This window comes from Sinocyclocheilus anshuiensis, unplaced genomic scaffold (genome assembly GCF_001515605.1).
Source record: "Sinocyclocheilus anshuiensis isolate Anshui unplaced genomic scaffold, SAMN03320099.WGS_v1.1 scaffold668, whole genome shotgun sequence".
NCBI classification, from domain to species: Eukaryota; Metazoa; Chordata; class Actinopteri; order Cypriniformes; family Cyprinidae; genus Sinocyclocheilus; species Sinocyclocheilus anshuiensis.
This window is the reverse complement of record NW_015557097.1, coordinates 664,576-681,026: the sequence shown is the minus strand read 5'-3', so window position 1 is coordinate 681,026 and position 16,451 is coordinate 664,576. Positions and strand designations below refer to the sequence as shown.

General features: G+C 35.6%; 1 protein-coding gene across 2 annotated transcripts in view; it reads left to right on the top strand.

Moving 5' to 3' along the window:
- The window catches only part of LOC107677436 (ubiquitin-associated and SH3 domain-containing protein B-like), a 43,614-nt gene extending 33,916 nt beyond the window's left edge, over nt 1-9,698 (top strand). For both annotated transcript variants that reach the window (XM_016472339.1, XM_016472338.1), the window contains 13 exons: nt 1,270-1,323; nt 1,724-1,910; nt 3,428-3,626; nt 3,848-4,017; nt 4,444-4,652; nt 5,223-5,373; nt 5,471-5,588; nt 5,851-5,973; nt 6,443-6,535; nt 6,679-6,823; nt 7,009-7,115; nt 7,225-7,334; nt 8,135-9,698. In XM_016472339.1, coding sequence (XP_016327825.1) covers nt 1,270-1,323; nt 1,724-1,910; nt 3,428-3,626; nt 3,848-4,017; nt 4,444-4,652; nt 5,223-5,373; nt 5,471-5,588; nt 5,851-5,973; nt 6,443-6,535; nt 6,679-6,823; nt 7,009-7,115; nt 7,225-7,334; nt 8,135-8,272 — 1,804 coding nt within the window. In that variant the 3' untranslated portion in view covers nt 8,273-9,698. The remainder of the gene's footprint in view (nt 1-1,269; nt 1,324-1,723; nt 1,911-3,427; nt 3,627-3,847; nt 4,018-4,443; nt 4,653-5,222; nt 5,374-5,470; nt 5,589-5,850; nt 5,974-6,442; nt 6,536-6,678; nt 6,824-7,008; nt 7,116-7,224; nt 7,335-8,134) is intronic.
- The last annotated feature ends 6,753 nt before the right edge of the window (nt 9,699-16,451 follow it).

Genomic DNA, 16,451 nt, shown 5'->3' with positions numbered 1-16,451 from the left:
CTGAGAGATTTTTTGTCAATATTGCAAACCCCTAATTTGTTATTTAATTTATATAATAATTTATTGATAATAATTCTTTAAATGAATGTAATGATTAATACTTTCGACCTTTTAAAAATGGTTTAAAGGCTGAAATGTAAAGTTTATCATTTTATAAAACTTTTAGTTTTTTTGTGAAAACTTGTATATGAATAAAGTCAACATGATTACAAATGTGATATTGATTTTATACAACAGTTCAATAAACAAGAAGTTAAGAGACTTAAGTTTTAGACACCGTATTTCCAGCTTTTGCTCTATTTTGCCAACAAAAAGCTGCGCTGTTTTGCGTCTCTGAGCAACATGATGGTGTTTCGTTCCTGAATGAATCAACCGTTTAAATGATTTGGTTCAATCGCAATGACTCACTTATTAAAAGTGACTTGCTGCCACCTACTGATGGTTTTAATTTCACATTTAAAGTATCTTTTCATTTTTTTTAAAATAATTTCAAACATCAGTTTTCAATGTTTTATGTTTAAAATATCAAAACATTATTCATGGATTTGTAACTGCAGGTTAAAGTATTCCATGTCCCTCTGAGCTGCATTACACAGTGTGTAAATACATCTAAATGCCACATAAGATGCAGCTTTTGTGTTTCCTCTGTATTGCAAAGATACATTTTGTTGATACTGATTTCATTTGCTTGGTAACAGTCCAAATGCAAGAATTTGACTCAAAAGTTGTTGCACACTTTTAGAGAACAATGGCTTAAAGTTAAAAATGCCCATAAAACTTATTGGAAAAAATTAATTTCTATTGGTACTATAGACATTGCCCTACCCTGCTCATATGGTATTAATTTTATTTGTGCAGGTCTTAAAAAACGTCTTAAAGTCTTAAATTTGCACTTAAAAAATCCTGCAGAAACCCTGTTTAAACTAATCCAGAAAATTAAGCCTCCTGAATATTCATAAATGTCTGTAAACAAGTGATTATCCAGCTTTCCCAGTATGTTCTGGGGAACAAGGAATGTTTAAGAGTGTTATCATGGAGTTTGTTTAGCCTATTTAATGATTTCATGCACGATAAACAATATATTTCACATACAGAGATAGAAACAATAGAGGAACAACTCCGTGATATCCAATTTAGATCTCTGAGAAAACTCCTCAGCACTAATGTACTGATAAACATCCTCCGGAAAGGAGGCCATTGATTTTGTGACCAGTACAGCAATTGAGCTGATCTCTCTCTCTCTCTCTCTCTGTGTCCTTTCTGTTACAGGCTAAAAGCGCTGGTTTCGACTGGGGGCAGAAATGTACAAGCAGCCTGTGACTGGTGAGTGTGCACACCCACACACGTTCACCGTGACCCTTGTCGTTTTTGACAGCCATTCATTTCAGCTGAACCGTGCTGAGCCACAGACACTCTTTAAACTTTGAAATGATAATATGTTGCATTTTAACTTGAGCACAAACACACACTGAAAGAAACATTACACTATGAGGTGGGCTCACATATAATCTGAAACTCAGCTTTGTGTGCACTTCACCTTTAATGGTTTACTGCTGCCCTCTGCTGTCAGGGAGTCAGAAGCATTTTATCATTGATATGTTCTTACTTTAAAAATAAAATTAAACTAACCATGTTGTTCATTTCAGTCCCAAACAAAAAGTGTACCTACTGCTCACTTATTTATAATGCCTTATTGAACATGGCCTGAATGTCTATTTTGCAGGTTGTTCTCCCATGTGGATGACCCGTTCCTGGATGATCCTTTACCCAGGGAGTATGTGCTGTACCTGAAACCCAGCGGTCCCCTCCTCAACCAGCTCTCCAACTTCTGGCAGCAGAGTCGCATTACATGTGGCAAGAACAAAGCCCACAACATCTTCCCTCACATAACCCTCTGCCAGTTCTTCATGGTCAGAGCACTTCATCAACATATCCAAACATGTGTCTTTATTAGATCTGTTATTTCGTGTTGTTTTACTCAATACCACTTTTTGAATGCTTTTTTTTTTTTTTTTTACAGATTAGGCAAATATATTTTTTTTTGTGGCACAGCCCCTTAGAAACTATAAAAAGTTTACATGTATAGTCGGCACTGAAAGCCTTGTGGTTAGTGCGTTGACATATAGCGCAACTGCGCTCACGGTGGCCTGAGTTCGATTCCCGCCTCAAGGTCCTTTGCTGATCCCGCTCCCTTCTCTCCACCCAAAGCTTTCCTGTCAGCTATCCACTGTCCTGTCCCAATAAAGCAGGGCTGCCCAAACTCGGTCCTGGAGGGCCGGTGTCCTGCAGAGTTTAGCTCCAACTTGCCTCAACACACCTGCCTTCAAGTTTCTAGTATGCCTAGTAAGAGCTTGATTAGCTGGTTCAGGTGCGTTTAATTGGGGTTGGAGCTAAACTCTTCAGGACACCGGCTCCTCAAACAGGACGTAGTTTGGACACCCCTGCAATAAAGGCATGAAATGCCCATAAATATAACTTAAAAAAAGTTTACATGTATAAATTTACATAATAATGTAGCAGATGCTTTTGTCCAAAGCAACTTAAAAATAAGGAAAAACACAAACATTTTAACATAACTGAAGCAAACAGTATTAGCTGTGAATATACAACAGGCACTTTAATAGAAAATTGAAAATAACTTTGAATGTCTTTTGAATAATGAAAACAGCTTTAATTTAGTTCTGTCATTTTTCATTGCTGAATAACAAAGTTCATGCACACAATGTTGCAAAGGATACAACAAACCATTTTGATTACAAAAAATGTACATGCTGTCTTCTGAAGTGATACAACGAACAGATCCAAATTCAAGTAATTATTTATTGATAATCTCCCCCAGCATTCAACGCTGCCAGTTATGTTCTTACATGTTATCTGTATGATATACACCACCATTCAAAAGTTTGCGGTCGTTTTATTTTTCACAAGTCTCTTATGCTTACCAAGGCTGCATTTATTATCAGTTGTTAAAAACAGTAATGCTGTGAAATATTATTACAACTTAAAATAACAGTTTTCTATTTTAATATATTTTAAAATGTAATTAATTCCTGTGGTGGCAAAGCTGAATTTATAGCAGCCATTACTCCAGGTTCAGTGTCACATGATCTTTCAGAAATCACTCTAATATGCTGATTTAGTGCTCAAGAAACATTTCTTACTATCAGTGTTAAAAAAAAAAAACAGTTGTTCTGCTTATTATTTTTGTGGAATTCGCACTACTTTTTTTCAGGAATGTTTTTAGAAAGTTCAAAAGAACAGCACTTATTTGCAATAGAAATCTTTTGTAACATTAGGAATTTATTTACTGTGTTAATTTCTTCCAAAAAACGTTTTTGAAATGTGTATGAATTTTTGAATGGTAGTGTATGTTCTTTGTTGTTGATAGCATAACTGTAAGACTGTATCTCTCTCTCTGTCACTGTAGTGTGCCGATAGTAAGGTAGATGTCCTCTGTGAAGCTCTGCAGGCAGTGGTGGGTCAGTGGAGAGGTCGTTTCCCCTCCCCACTGCCCCTGGAGTTTTACTCATCCTCAAACTTCATCGGCCTCTTTGTGGAAGAGAAGGTGGCCGAGGTGATCAAGAGCTTTGCTGCAGACTTTGCTACTGAGGCGGCTTCCAAAGCAGGTGTGTGTGTGTTTGCTTGTTTGTTATTGCTATGCCTGCCTATAACTGATGATGACACAGTGGAGCAATAGTCTTAATTTTCTGCCTTTGCAGCTCCCTTCCTACCTCTTTCAATTCAATTTTAGTGTGCTTTACTGGCATGGAAGAAAACAGGCATTTGTATTGCCAAAAAGGTTAATTCAATGTAAAATTTAAAAAAAAAGTTCTCTCTCTCTCTCCAGATGTTCATGTGGAGCCCCATAAGAAGCAGCTTCATGTAACTCTGGCCTACCACTTCCAATCCAACCATCTTGCATCATTAGAACAACTTGCCAAAGGTGTAGACATAACATTGGGCTGTGATTGGCAGGCTGTGCTTTTGTCACGGGACATCCGATTTGCCAATCATGAGGTAGTCAAATTGTTGTCATTCATTGTTTTTTTTGTATTTTTTATCTAGCATCCTTAATATTATAGTGTTTTGTTTTAAGTAATTATTGTCAGGTCATTTATCATAATTTAGTATATAATTTACCATTTTTATACTAAATATTTGCTATCGAAAGTCCAAATAAAATATACCAATGTATCACTACTTTGATTCATCTGTATCCGTGCAATTATTTTAATAATTTCCAAATTATAAATAAGATGGATACACTTTGTATTAATACACTTAGTATTAAGTATTAACCTGTTGTATTTACTATGGATGATTGAATATATTTAATTAAAATGCTCTTTTTGTTAATGCTGATAGATTACTAGTGAATTCTGTTATCATATACTGACTTTTTGGCTTTGGTGGCTTTGTAACTTTCTATCTTTCTGTTTTAAGACCTTGCGGGTGATGTACCCCTATGTGCCTCAGAATGATGATGAACTGGAGCTGGTGCCCAGTGACTTCATCTTCATGTCATCTACAGAACAGGCCACGGCCAGTGAGGGCTGGGTCTATGGGACCTCGATGAGCACAGGGTTATCAGGGCTACTGCCAGAAAACTACGTCAATAGGGCAGACGAGTGTGATACTTGGGTCTTACATGGGTAAGATGGGTCAAGAAGTAACTAAAGCTGCTTGTACACTATGTTCAAATGTTTGGGGTCAGTTTTTTTTAATTTTTTTTAACGAAATTAATTATTTTATTCAGCAAGGATTCATTAAATTGATCAAAAGTGACAGTAAAGACATTTGTAATGTTACAAAAGATTTATATTTCAAATTCATTCTGTTCTTTTGACATTTCTATTTATCAAAGAATCCAGAAAAATGCATTATAGTTTAAAAAAAAATGTATGCAGTACGGCTGTTTTCAATATGGAAAATAACAGGAATAATTTTTAAAGGATAATGTGACACTGAAGACTGGAGTAATGGTTGCTGAACATTTAGCTTTTGCCATAACAGGAATAAGTTAATAAGTTAATAATATTTCAAAATATTATTGGTTTTATTGTATTTTTGATCAAATAAATGGATCCTTGGTGAGCTTCTTTGGAAAAACTTGATCAGTAGTGTAGTGTCAAACTCTTATGGGTCTGTGGTGAAGGTATGTTAGAACTAAAAGCAGTAACTAACATATTTAAATCTCTTCATCTCTTTACCTCTTGTTTTAGGTCTTTGTCTTTCCTTAATGTAACCCCCCCAACCAATATCAGGGGTGCAATGGGTGGGATTTTTCTTGACCCACACTTGGATGGTCGTCTCTTTGATGACCCCATGCCAGTGGATCCCAACAGTCTGAGCGTTATATGTCAACCTATGCAGGTAAAACTCTAGAAGGGGAATCTTGTGTTGATGCGACAGAATGTGAAAGCTTTTTTTAGGTATAAAGTTTTATTCCAATATTTATGATTTGTTTTAGATCCTACGCCCCAATCAGTCTCGATTGCCTAAGAGAACGTTGTTTGTGTGTCGCCATGGTGAGAGAATGGATGTAGTGTTTGGGAAACACTGGATCACTCAGTGCTTTGATGCCAAAGGTCTGAGCTCAGCTTTCCAAATCAGTTCTTTAACCTCTTTGCAGTTGTTCCCATGACCAGGTCAAATCTGGAATTATTGGGAGTTTGAAAATTGAACACTTATATTAAGCTCTAAAATATTTAATCAGCTATATATCAAAAAAGTAGCAACTGTATCCAGCAATCAGAGAAAGTCATGGGAATTTATTGGCCAAAATGTGTGAGAACCCTGTTAATATCCTGATGTGTGCTCATTTGTTTATATTTCCTCTATCTTAAACAGGTCGGTATGTGCGGTCAAACCTCAATATGCCACTGAGTCTCCCAGCGAGGATTGGGGGGTACAGGGACTATGATAAGGACTGTCCTATCACTGTGTTCGGTTCCACACAGGCTCGTCTAGTCGGTCTGTATCTCATTACTGTTAAATCCACATTAAAGTGATAGCTCGCCCAAAAAATGAAAATTCTGTCATCATTAACTCACCCTCTACTTGTTCCAAACCTGTATGAGTTTCTTTCTTCTGCTGAACACAAAAGAAGATATTTTGAAAAATGTTGGTAACCATTGACTTCCCTAGTATTTTTTTTTCCCATGCCATGGAACTCAGTGGCTACCTTCAACTGTTTGGTTAACAAAATTCTACAGAATATCTTCACTTGTGTTCAACAGTTGAAATAATTTCATTCAGGTTTGCAACAATTTGAGGGTGAGTAAATGATGGCAACATTTTCATTTTGGGGAGAACTATCCCTTCAAGAGCAAGATCACATTAATTCCTCTTAGTTTTACATAATAATGCCATTAAGAAGTGTGTCATTTCTGCTTTGCTATTGGCCCTAGCATGTGTTTACTTTGTGTAATTTGTTTTACAGGGGAGGCTCTCCTGGAAAGTCATACCGTGGTAGACTTTGTATACTGTTCTCCTTCTCTGCGCTGCGTGCAAACAGCTTATAATATCCTCAAAGGTAAAACAGCACCTCCTTTACTCTTTTATCTTTCTTCTGTTCATTCACAAATCAGTTTTTACTGCATTAGCCATGCCCATTTACACCCCTAAATCAATTACTTCCCATGTGCCTCTTTTTCCATTATGGATTGTATGTCTCAGGTCTTCAAAAGGATGGGAAGACTAAGATCAGAGTTGAGCCAGGTTTGTTTGAGTGGACTAAATGGGTGTCGGGAACCTCATTACCCGCCTGGATCCCTCCTGCAGACCTGGCGGCTGCTAACATATGTGTGGATACAACATACAGGTATTTTATTAGCCGTTCAATGAACTATACATCCTTTTTGCTACACTTTTAGATTGTAATGTTTCTGAATGATAGCATTATTTATTGTTTACGATATTGTTTTATGTCTCCTTTTGATTTCATGAATATCTTCTTGCGGTGAAAGGAATTATGAATTATTATTAAGTCATCTTGTTCCCCTCTAGACCTCATATACCCATCAGTAAACTGGCCGTGTCAGAGTCCTATGAAACATACATCAGTCGCAGCTTCCAAGTGACGCGTGAAATACTGTCAGAGTGCAATAATCTGGGTAGGTCATGAGCGGGTACTTATTTTTTTTGTCTGAATCTATACCGATTTAAAGGTTTTATGCTTTAAGACATTTTATGTTTACCAAGTTTCCATGTGGTGTCCAACAGGAAATACAGTGCTGATTGTGGCCCATGCTTCCTCTCTGGAGGCTTGTACGAGGCAGATACAGGGTCTGACCCCACAGAACTCTAAAGACTTTGTGCAAGTGGTCAGAAAGGTCAGATCTCTTCAGATCTCAGATGTCGATTTTTTCCAAATGTTTTATTTCTAGAATTGTTTATATTTATATTTATATATATAAATAAATATATTAGTGTGAATATTGACTAGTTTAATTATATACATAAAGATTCTTATATGATATTTAATTTATTAAATTTTTACATTTGAAATAATTGCTCATAAGAAAATTATTTTTTTCAAGAAATTAATGCTTTTTATTCAGCAAAGACGCATTAAATTGGTCAAAAGTAACAGTAAAGACTTTTACATTGTTACAAAAGATTTCTGTTTCAAATAAATGCTGTTCTTTTGAACTTTCTATTCTTTCATCGAAGAACAAAATGTAACAAATCTAACACAATAACAAGAAACACAGACGTTTTCAACATTGATAAATAAGACATTTTTCTTGATCAGCAAATCAGCATATCAGAATGATTTCTGAAGAATCATGTGGCATTGAAAACTGGAGTAATTGCTGCTGAAAATTCAGCTTTGTCATCACAGGAATAAATTACATTTTAAAAATATTAAAAAAAGAAAACCAGTGTATTTTTTGTTCAATTAATTTTATTAAATTAATAATATTTTACAATATTGCTGTATTTTTGACTACATAAAAGCAGCCTCGGTGAGCCCAAGACATTCACAAAAACAAAAAATCTTACAAACCCAAAACCTTTTGTATAGTAGTATATATTTATGTCTTTATTTCAGTCTTTTTATGTTATATGTGATATTTGATATATACAATCTACTGTAGATACTCTCTCCCTTCCATTTTCTCTCGCACAGATACCTTACTTAGGCTTTTGTGCTTGTGAGGAGATGGGCGAGACGGGTGTTTGGCAGCTTGTGGATCCACCCATCCTGCCGCTCACGCATGGACCCAATCACAGCTTTAACTGGAGAGAAGCGCTGCTGCAGGACTGAGGAGGCTCTGCAACTTTTACTCTCACTGCTCCTCCTCCAAAGGCAACAGAAACGTGCTTACAAGTCACATCATCACAGACCTGCATTATAGCACTATAAAAGGCTCATGCTTCCATAGCCACGTTCTCTTGCACTGCTGCAGTACACCTCATTGACCCTGTCTTAATATATAAAGCATAAGAGCAGTAATATTTGCGGTAGATTTCCATAATGTGCTCAAACACCATTTGCCGGCCTATAGACAAGCTGCAGCAGAACACTTGCTTCCAACTGTAGCCCAGACGAAACTGAGATCTGAGAGCTTCAAAGACGTACATCAAACACAGGATATAATACACGACGATAAACTCAGGTTTCCTGCCTCAGTGAGGAGGAAATAGTGTGCAAAGTTGATGAGTCATCATCCAACACTTCCAAAATGGATGCCGCTGGACTCGAGTTGGGTCTCCGAACCCTTTGTAAACTCCATTTTCCTAGACTCTGTAGGGGAACAAGACTTCTCCCTATTACACTGTGAATCAAATAGACATGCACAACCTACCGCATCAAGATTTCCCAATTACACCTGCTAAAAGCCCACTCACCAACTCATGAAAGCACAAGAGTATAATCTGGCAATCAGATAGATTGAGATGAAGCAGCATTAAAGTTGTTTAGAAGTGGATTTGGTGGACAGCACATTCGTCCTGTGCCTTGCTGTCATGCTGCTACTGTTAAACACTTTGCAACTATAGGACATTTTGGGAGGACTGTTAGTTAGGGCTTATTTGGAGACAGTATTTAAAGATGTACTGTCACACTTTTCGCATGTAGGGTCAATTTTGAAAGGGGGAGATGATAAACCCAGTAAGGACGTCATCAAACTTTCAAAAGCAGTGCCACAAATGGTTACAACTTCATAAGCAGCAGCTTAAATAATGTTATGTGCAGCTGTTACGCTGAACAGCGAGCTTTACTTTCTGAGCACTTGAAATATCAAACCAAACAGGAAAGAATGCTTCAACAATGTAAAGAATTGTACATTAATGCATAACGTGTCTGTATATACTAAGTAACATAGTAAAATCCATTTGATGTGTTTCACCTTTAAATGGAAAAAGTATAATTGCATTTATTTATGTATTCATAAGATAGTTTTAAAGAGAATATGTTGGTGCTTCAGGTTTTTGTTTGTTATTTCCTGTTGTTGGAATAGAGAAATCAAGCCATAGCAAATGATGAAATCACTATATAATGCAGAGTTTTTCTCCACTCCGAGGACTTACATAAGCATATCTGTTACGATTACTGTAATATGCCATCTGTGTTCCCTGAACTTCATAACTATTTTAGCCCACCTATGGTTTGCCATTTAATAATGATAAGGAGGAGGCATGCATAATGAGATGTGCAATGCACTACACAAGCAAAAGAGGTTTATCGGATTTTTTATTTTTTTTTGCTTTAGTTTTCAATGTGTGCTCATCTAGTGCATTTACTTAATGATAAATGTAGATGTTAGACTCGACCAAACATGCCAATGATGTGCGAACAATGCCATAATATGAATAATCTTATGAAGTTGCTATTTTTACTTTTTTGTTTTGCGTTTAAGAGTTGATCTCTTGCCTTAATGGGTCGTGTCAGGGGATGAAAGGGATAGTTTACCCAAAATGCCTCTCTTTTTTTTTTTCTGACCAAATTTCTTTATTGCATTTCAAACATACAAAATAGATAATGAAACATCCAAAATGAACAAATATGTAAAAGGAACAGATACACCAGATCAGTTGTCGCATCCATTAAAAAAAGTCTAATGCATTTTCTTTATACGGTCTAATTTAATGAAAGAAAAAAATTTCCAGGCATCAATAGTAGCTGGTTTAGCCATGTTAAGTTGTGGATTCAACGTTGACAATTTTAAGGAGGGAATGTATCCAATATGTTTTTGTACATATATGTGGTATAAACCTATTTTGAATATATTTGGGCCACTCTTTTCAATATACTTAAAACTTAATTGAAAACTTGTGTACGTGCATATGACTACTAGTACTATCACCTTTTTTAATTTTGAAAATTTTCAATTAATCAAAAAAGTTCATAGAAATGACCTCAACTTAATGATCCAGCTGCATTTATAGTTAACAGCCCACTCAAAGGGAAGAAATACACAAAACCATCATGTGACATCAGAAGAGTTGAAATAATGCACACTCCTATTTTATGATAATTTTATAGTGCTTGTGCATCAAGTCACCATTCATTGTAATTGCTTTCTGCTTTTGTGTTCCATGGTCTGGACCAACATTAGTGTGAGTAAATTATGAATTTTTTTAGTTTTGGGTGAACTATCCTTTTCAAACATCTCAAAGTACAGGGAGTCTAAGACAAATCTGTCATTAATTTGGCATTTTCCAGCTCAACAGTAACATAACCTTCTAAATGCTTACTCATGAATTTAAACGAGACTTTTATCTCCGCATAGATGAATTTATATAGAGATTTCTAATTAGCCAAGCCAGTGTAAGTGTGTGTGTGTGTGGGTGTGGTTGAGTGTTTGTTCATGTGCTGGAAGATGAAAATGCTGGTCTCCTATAAAAATAATTACCTTATTAAATCGCCCTTGTCTGCCATTACAACATGTCTACCATGAATAGATAAATCCTTGATCTTCCAAATATGGCAAACCACCCCATCATGTGTATTACCACAGAGAGTTGAACGAGTACAGCTTGACAAAAGCTGATCCATAACTGTGTTTGATTCTCTGAGAGGTAATATTGTCACTGTATGTTTTCAGAAGCATGCTATGTGTGCAACGTCTTCTGATTGTTTGAAAAGGAATGAGGGTGTAATATGAGCCAAAGTGCTTCATTGATTTTTTTTTCAGAGGCAGAATGAATTATTTTTTAATGTGTATACTTTAAACATATTCTGACCAACAATTCCCATTTTGCCCATTAGGGTTTGTCTTTGTCCTGATGCTCTTCAGAATCATGAGATGTTTTATATACGTTTACTGATCAGTGACTGAGGAAATCAATGAATATACAAAATCCAAATACAAAATAGTACGAAATACAGATTGCTATTTTAGCTATTGTTATTAATTATGGTTTGGTCCTCCCTGAAATGAGTCGTTTTTAGTTTATATATGATTTTATGCTTTCATTCAGGTCATCTGATTTATTTAAAGTTATTCAAGTTTTACTTGGGGGCATTTTAGCAGTTTGAAAATGATCCTTGCATGCTCAAGAAGAAAAAGCAAATGTTACCCCTCTATACTGAAAAGTTGTAGCCTACATGAAATGACTGCACAAAACATACATTATAGTTCAGTGCTCAAAAAAATTGAATAGAGATTCCAAAAGCATATATGGGACATTCCATTACGAAGCTACCCTTTAAGTATGTTGTTGACATTTATTTTAAGACTTATTCTCATGCGGAACATTAGTAAAGCATGTTTGCAAATAAATCATTTGTCATCCTGCAGAGTTCTTTCTGTGATATTTGTCATACTTTACACTGCAATATGGTTACTGCAATGAAATTAGGCTACAAAAATAATAGTAACAAATAAAATGATCGTGTTATTGCTTTTGAAATCACTAAAGGTCTCTATACAAGTATAGCTTGTTATTAAAGAGTACTTGTTCTTAAGGGTGGGTTGGACCCTGCAGGCATAGCCTAATCATTTTTAAATCTAAAGATTATGATTTTTAAATAAATTCGTTTATCAGTGTATCATATTATTTTGATTATTTATTATTATTCATTTATCAATATACCATAGTATTTTGATTAGGTTACGTTTTCAATCACAGATCACCTATTTGAGTTAAAGATGTGCTCGTAGCTGATTGGTCCAATATCGTTTAAAAAAGTTCCTCCGATTGTTTCTCTCCCTCCAAATTAATGTGTGCTTTATTTTCGTTATAATAAGCATATTAATGTGAAAATGTGTTTACATTTGTCATATTTTTGTTCCAAAATGATCTTTTGATTTTCAAAGGAAAAATATATCGCGCGGACTTTAACACGCGATTGGCTGTTCACTGCAAACTTCATCTTGTGAAGTAATCGCGATTTCACTTTTAGCGAAAAACCAATCGCAGTCAGCTTCTGGAATCAGTAACTGACGCTTGAAACATAAAATGTGTCAACGAAACAATAACACGACAAGTAGGTGCATTTATAAAACGAGTCCATCATTGTGGTCCATAACATTGACAAGTCCGGAGTTGAACTATATTAGAGGAAGTTGAGGAAAAGTTATGACGGTTTGCCATCGACTGATTGACGGATAGCATCCGAATATTTATTTCTACCACCAAACAGGTAAATCCTACTTTTCAGATAATGTGCTACAATATACACATAACGTTACACATAATGAACCCATTGTTTGAATGATGCTGTTGTGTCAAGTTCTTATAAAGATAAGCACATAACCATGTCGATATTGTATACAATCAGTAATAACAGTTCCGCTTCAGAATAAAGAAAGCAAGCTTATGAATGTGAAATGCATTAATGTTGAATTATGTTGCTGCATTATATTTGCACACCGTGTCATTTGCACTGAGCTTAACTGTGCTACTTTTTCTATGCCTACCTTTGCACTTTGACTAAGATGTTGCCTTTAATAATAATAATAATAATAGCTAATAATAACAAAAAGGCTTGAGCAGCAGGTTGTTGCAGTCAATGTGATTTCTCAAGATTTGGACTAATGTGCTCCAAGGATCTCTGAAAGGGATAGTTCACCCAAGTAGTCTTATGGACTAGCTACTTTTATTATACTTTTTGCTTTTTTGGGGGGTGTCTTCATGTCGATTTTGGACCTTGACCGAAGCGGTTGTATCGAACAACCTGCGTGAAAATTCTTTAAATACTTTTATTTTTGAGTTTCATATGGAATAAATAAATAAATAAGGTTTTAAAGAATGACGGATTTTTCACGATATTTTCTATTTTATAAACTATTCCTTTACTACAGCAGATGCATGACATACTCTAGTAGCCACTAGATGGCATGCAGTGACTCCAGTTTCTGTGCTGCCTGAATGTATAGAATACCAATAGAATGTGATGGATGCCTGATTTCTTCTGCAAGTTTTTTTTAATTAATTAATTAATTAATTATGAATGAATTAGTCAAAATTGCACTCCATAATATTTTAAAAATATATTACGTAAGGAATTATGTAAATAAATAATTATGATTACAATAAGATTATATTCATATGAGACAAGTCTGCAGTAATATTAGTTTCTATTTAATCTGATATTTGATATAGCACCCTTCCAGTTCTTATGACACGTTCTAATTAATAAACATAAAAAAAAATAAAATAAAAAAAAAATCTTAATGTCCCAGGCCTGAGGCCTCATGTATAAAACTCAGGGTTTCTGCAGGATTTTGAAGCTAAAATTTAAGACCTTTTTAAGACCTGCACAAATAAAATTAATACCATATGAGCGGGGTAGGGCAATGTCTATAATACCATATTAAACTGTAAAATTACTGCAAAAAGCGTACGTGCATCTCCATCCCGTATCCTCCCCGAAATCACGCCAGGCCCGTGAAGAGGAATAGGGCCCGGGGCCTCATTTATAGAACTCTCTGTAGATTTCATCCTAAAAGTGTACGTTCGCTCAAAAGCTAGATTTTGCGTTTGGGGAAGAAGTGTGCGTACGTGCATCTCCATCCCGTCTCCTCCCCGAAATCACCATATATGGAGCTTACAACGCCTAGTTTTACTATGCATAACTGCATCTGCATATCATTTCCATGCATATTCCCATCCACGTGACACCATGTTTAACACCGGCAAAGATAAAAGACATTAACGAAATATGAGATACGGACTATAAATGCAATTTTTGCCATACATTCATTTTTATTTCTAAAAATCATCCAATATCCTTGTTATGTTTTAGAATAAATATATCAAGATAAAAACTAAAATAAAAACAAAAACTGTTTAAAATAGTTATCAGATAAATATTTTAGAATAGAGTTGATCTCATTCTTTAACACTGGCCAAATAGTAGCCTATTTCAATTGTTTTAAACAATTCAAATCAAACTCAATTTATGCAGTTTTGCTTATACGGTGAATATATTTTAGCTATTTTGAGTGGAAACAGATAGACCTATTTATTGCAGTGTAAAATTATCTGACTCGGCGCGTCACTAACAACGTATTTTAAAAAGGAAACGTATAAATCTTACCGTTTTCTTCAAGCTGTAGCCTTCAAATACAGCGGTACTTTTCATAATGTTGTAGCGATGACTTCACAGTGAGTGAAGTCAGTTTACAGTAAGATATTATCATTGGACCTATTCAAACTGGATAATGGACCGCTCGACCACTGAATCCAGCAGTGTCCGCCATAATATCGAAGTAAGTGCGCATCATTGATCATTGTTCTCGCTAAAAAATATTTTCTCATAAGATGAGATCTGCAGTTCAGTTTAAAGATGAATTATTGTGCACCTATAGCACTCCTCGCTGTCAATAAATGAGGAAAGGTGATCAAGCGCATCCACTACAAATATGTCTAAATTCATATAATTTTGGTTTAAGTTCTGCGTAATTACTTTATTTCAGTCCTTATCTCCATATGAGAGTGGAATATTTAATGCAAATGTATATATATATCGACATGAAAACAGAGCTTAAAAATAATTGTTTTTACTTCATTAATTTTCTCACTCCAGGAAAAATAGTTCGTACGCATGGGTCAGAGTTTGCGTGCAGGTGCGCACATTTTCCTGTCAAGTTTGTTTTTATAAATCCCACCTTTTGCGCAGTGGCGTACGCCTCTTTCAGGGCTGGTTTTGTGCGTATGCAACGGTTATAAATGAGGCCCCTGAACTTGTGTGCAGCATAGTAAATACGGTGGAGAATTGTAAAATGACAGCATTTTGTTAATTTTTATTTTCCTGACCGTCAAACGAAGCTCATTAGTCGATCGTTAACCAGTAAGATTAGAATGTCTTTTTTTGTTGTTGTTTTATACAGGGCTTTAGCTTTATATGCACCAATAACAGCATAAACAAGACCATGAGGATTCAATCGTCGCATCATGCACCTGCTGCGTTTCTGTGAAAGGACAAAAACAGAAATTAAGTCTATAACAGGAATAAAATAAATAGGATCACACAAAATATATAATAGGCTGTAATATAATTAACAGATTAACAAAAGGAAACACTGTGCAACAAGTAGGCTACGCTCGTTTTTGTGACACTCTTAATGCATTTTATTTATTTTCGTTATATCTTTATTTGATTTAATCCATCTGATCCCATAGGAGCCTCATGCACACACAAACAACATTAGTTGTACCATTGCCTGACATTTCAGCCATTCATCATCAAACTAAAATGCAGTCAACCAAACATAGAAGTTATGCTGTTTATTTTAAAAGGTCCACTGTAAAATCTGCATGCAGTGCCCAAACAAACATTTTGTGAAGGATTTTAAATGGATATTAAAACATGAGTGAAGTATAAATCCATGTTTAGGCTACATAATGAAGTGAAGTGAAGTGAAGTGAAGTGACGTGACATGTGGCGAAGTATGGTGACCCATACTCGGAATTAGTGCTCTGCATTTATCCCATCCAAAGTGCACACACACAGCAGTGAACACACACAAACCGTGAACACACACCCGGAGCAGTGGGCAGCTATTTATGTTGCGATCATTCGTACGATGAGATTGGCGGCATACGAATATTTCATGAATCACACGTGAACTCTGTCGTAAATTTATTTGTGCGCACAGATCTGCGCTCGTTTCTACGTTAGATTGATAAATGAGGCCCATTGTGCGTACATGAATCTCCACCCTATCTCCTCCCCGAAATAGCCATATATAAAGCTTACAACGCCTAGTTTTAATATGCATAACGTCATCTTCATATCATTTCCATGCATATTCCATCCACGTGACACCATGTTTAACGCAGTTAAGGGTAGGAATACGTTAGGAAAATATGAGATACGGACTATAAATGTGTTTTGAGACATCACTATTCTAATTTATGCAATTTGCCTAAAAGGTAAACATATTTTAGAATGTTTATAGCCTAAATTTTTATGGAAAGAGATAGGCCCTATTTTTTTGCAGTGTAAATAGCTGTCTGACTCGCCGCGTCAGTAACAAAACATTTTGAAAATA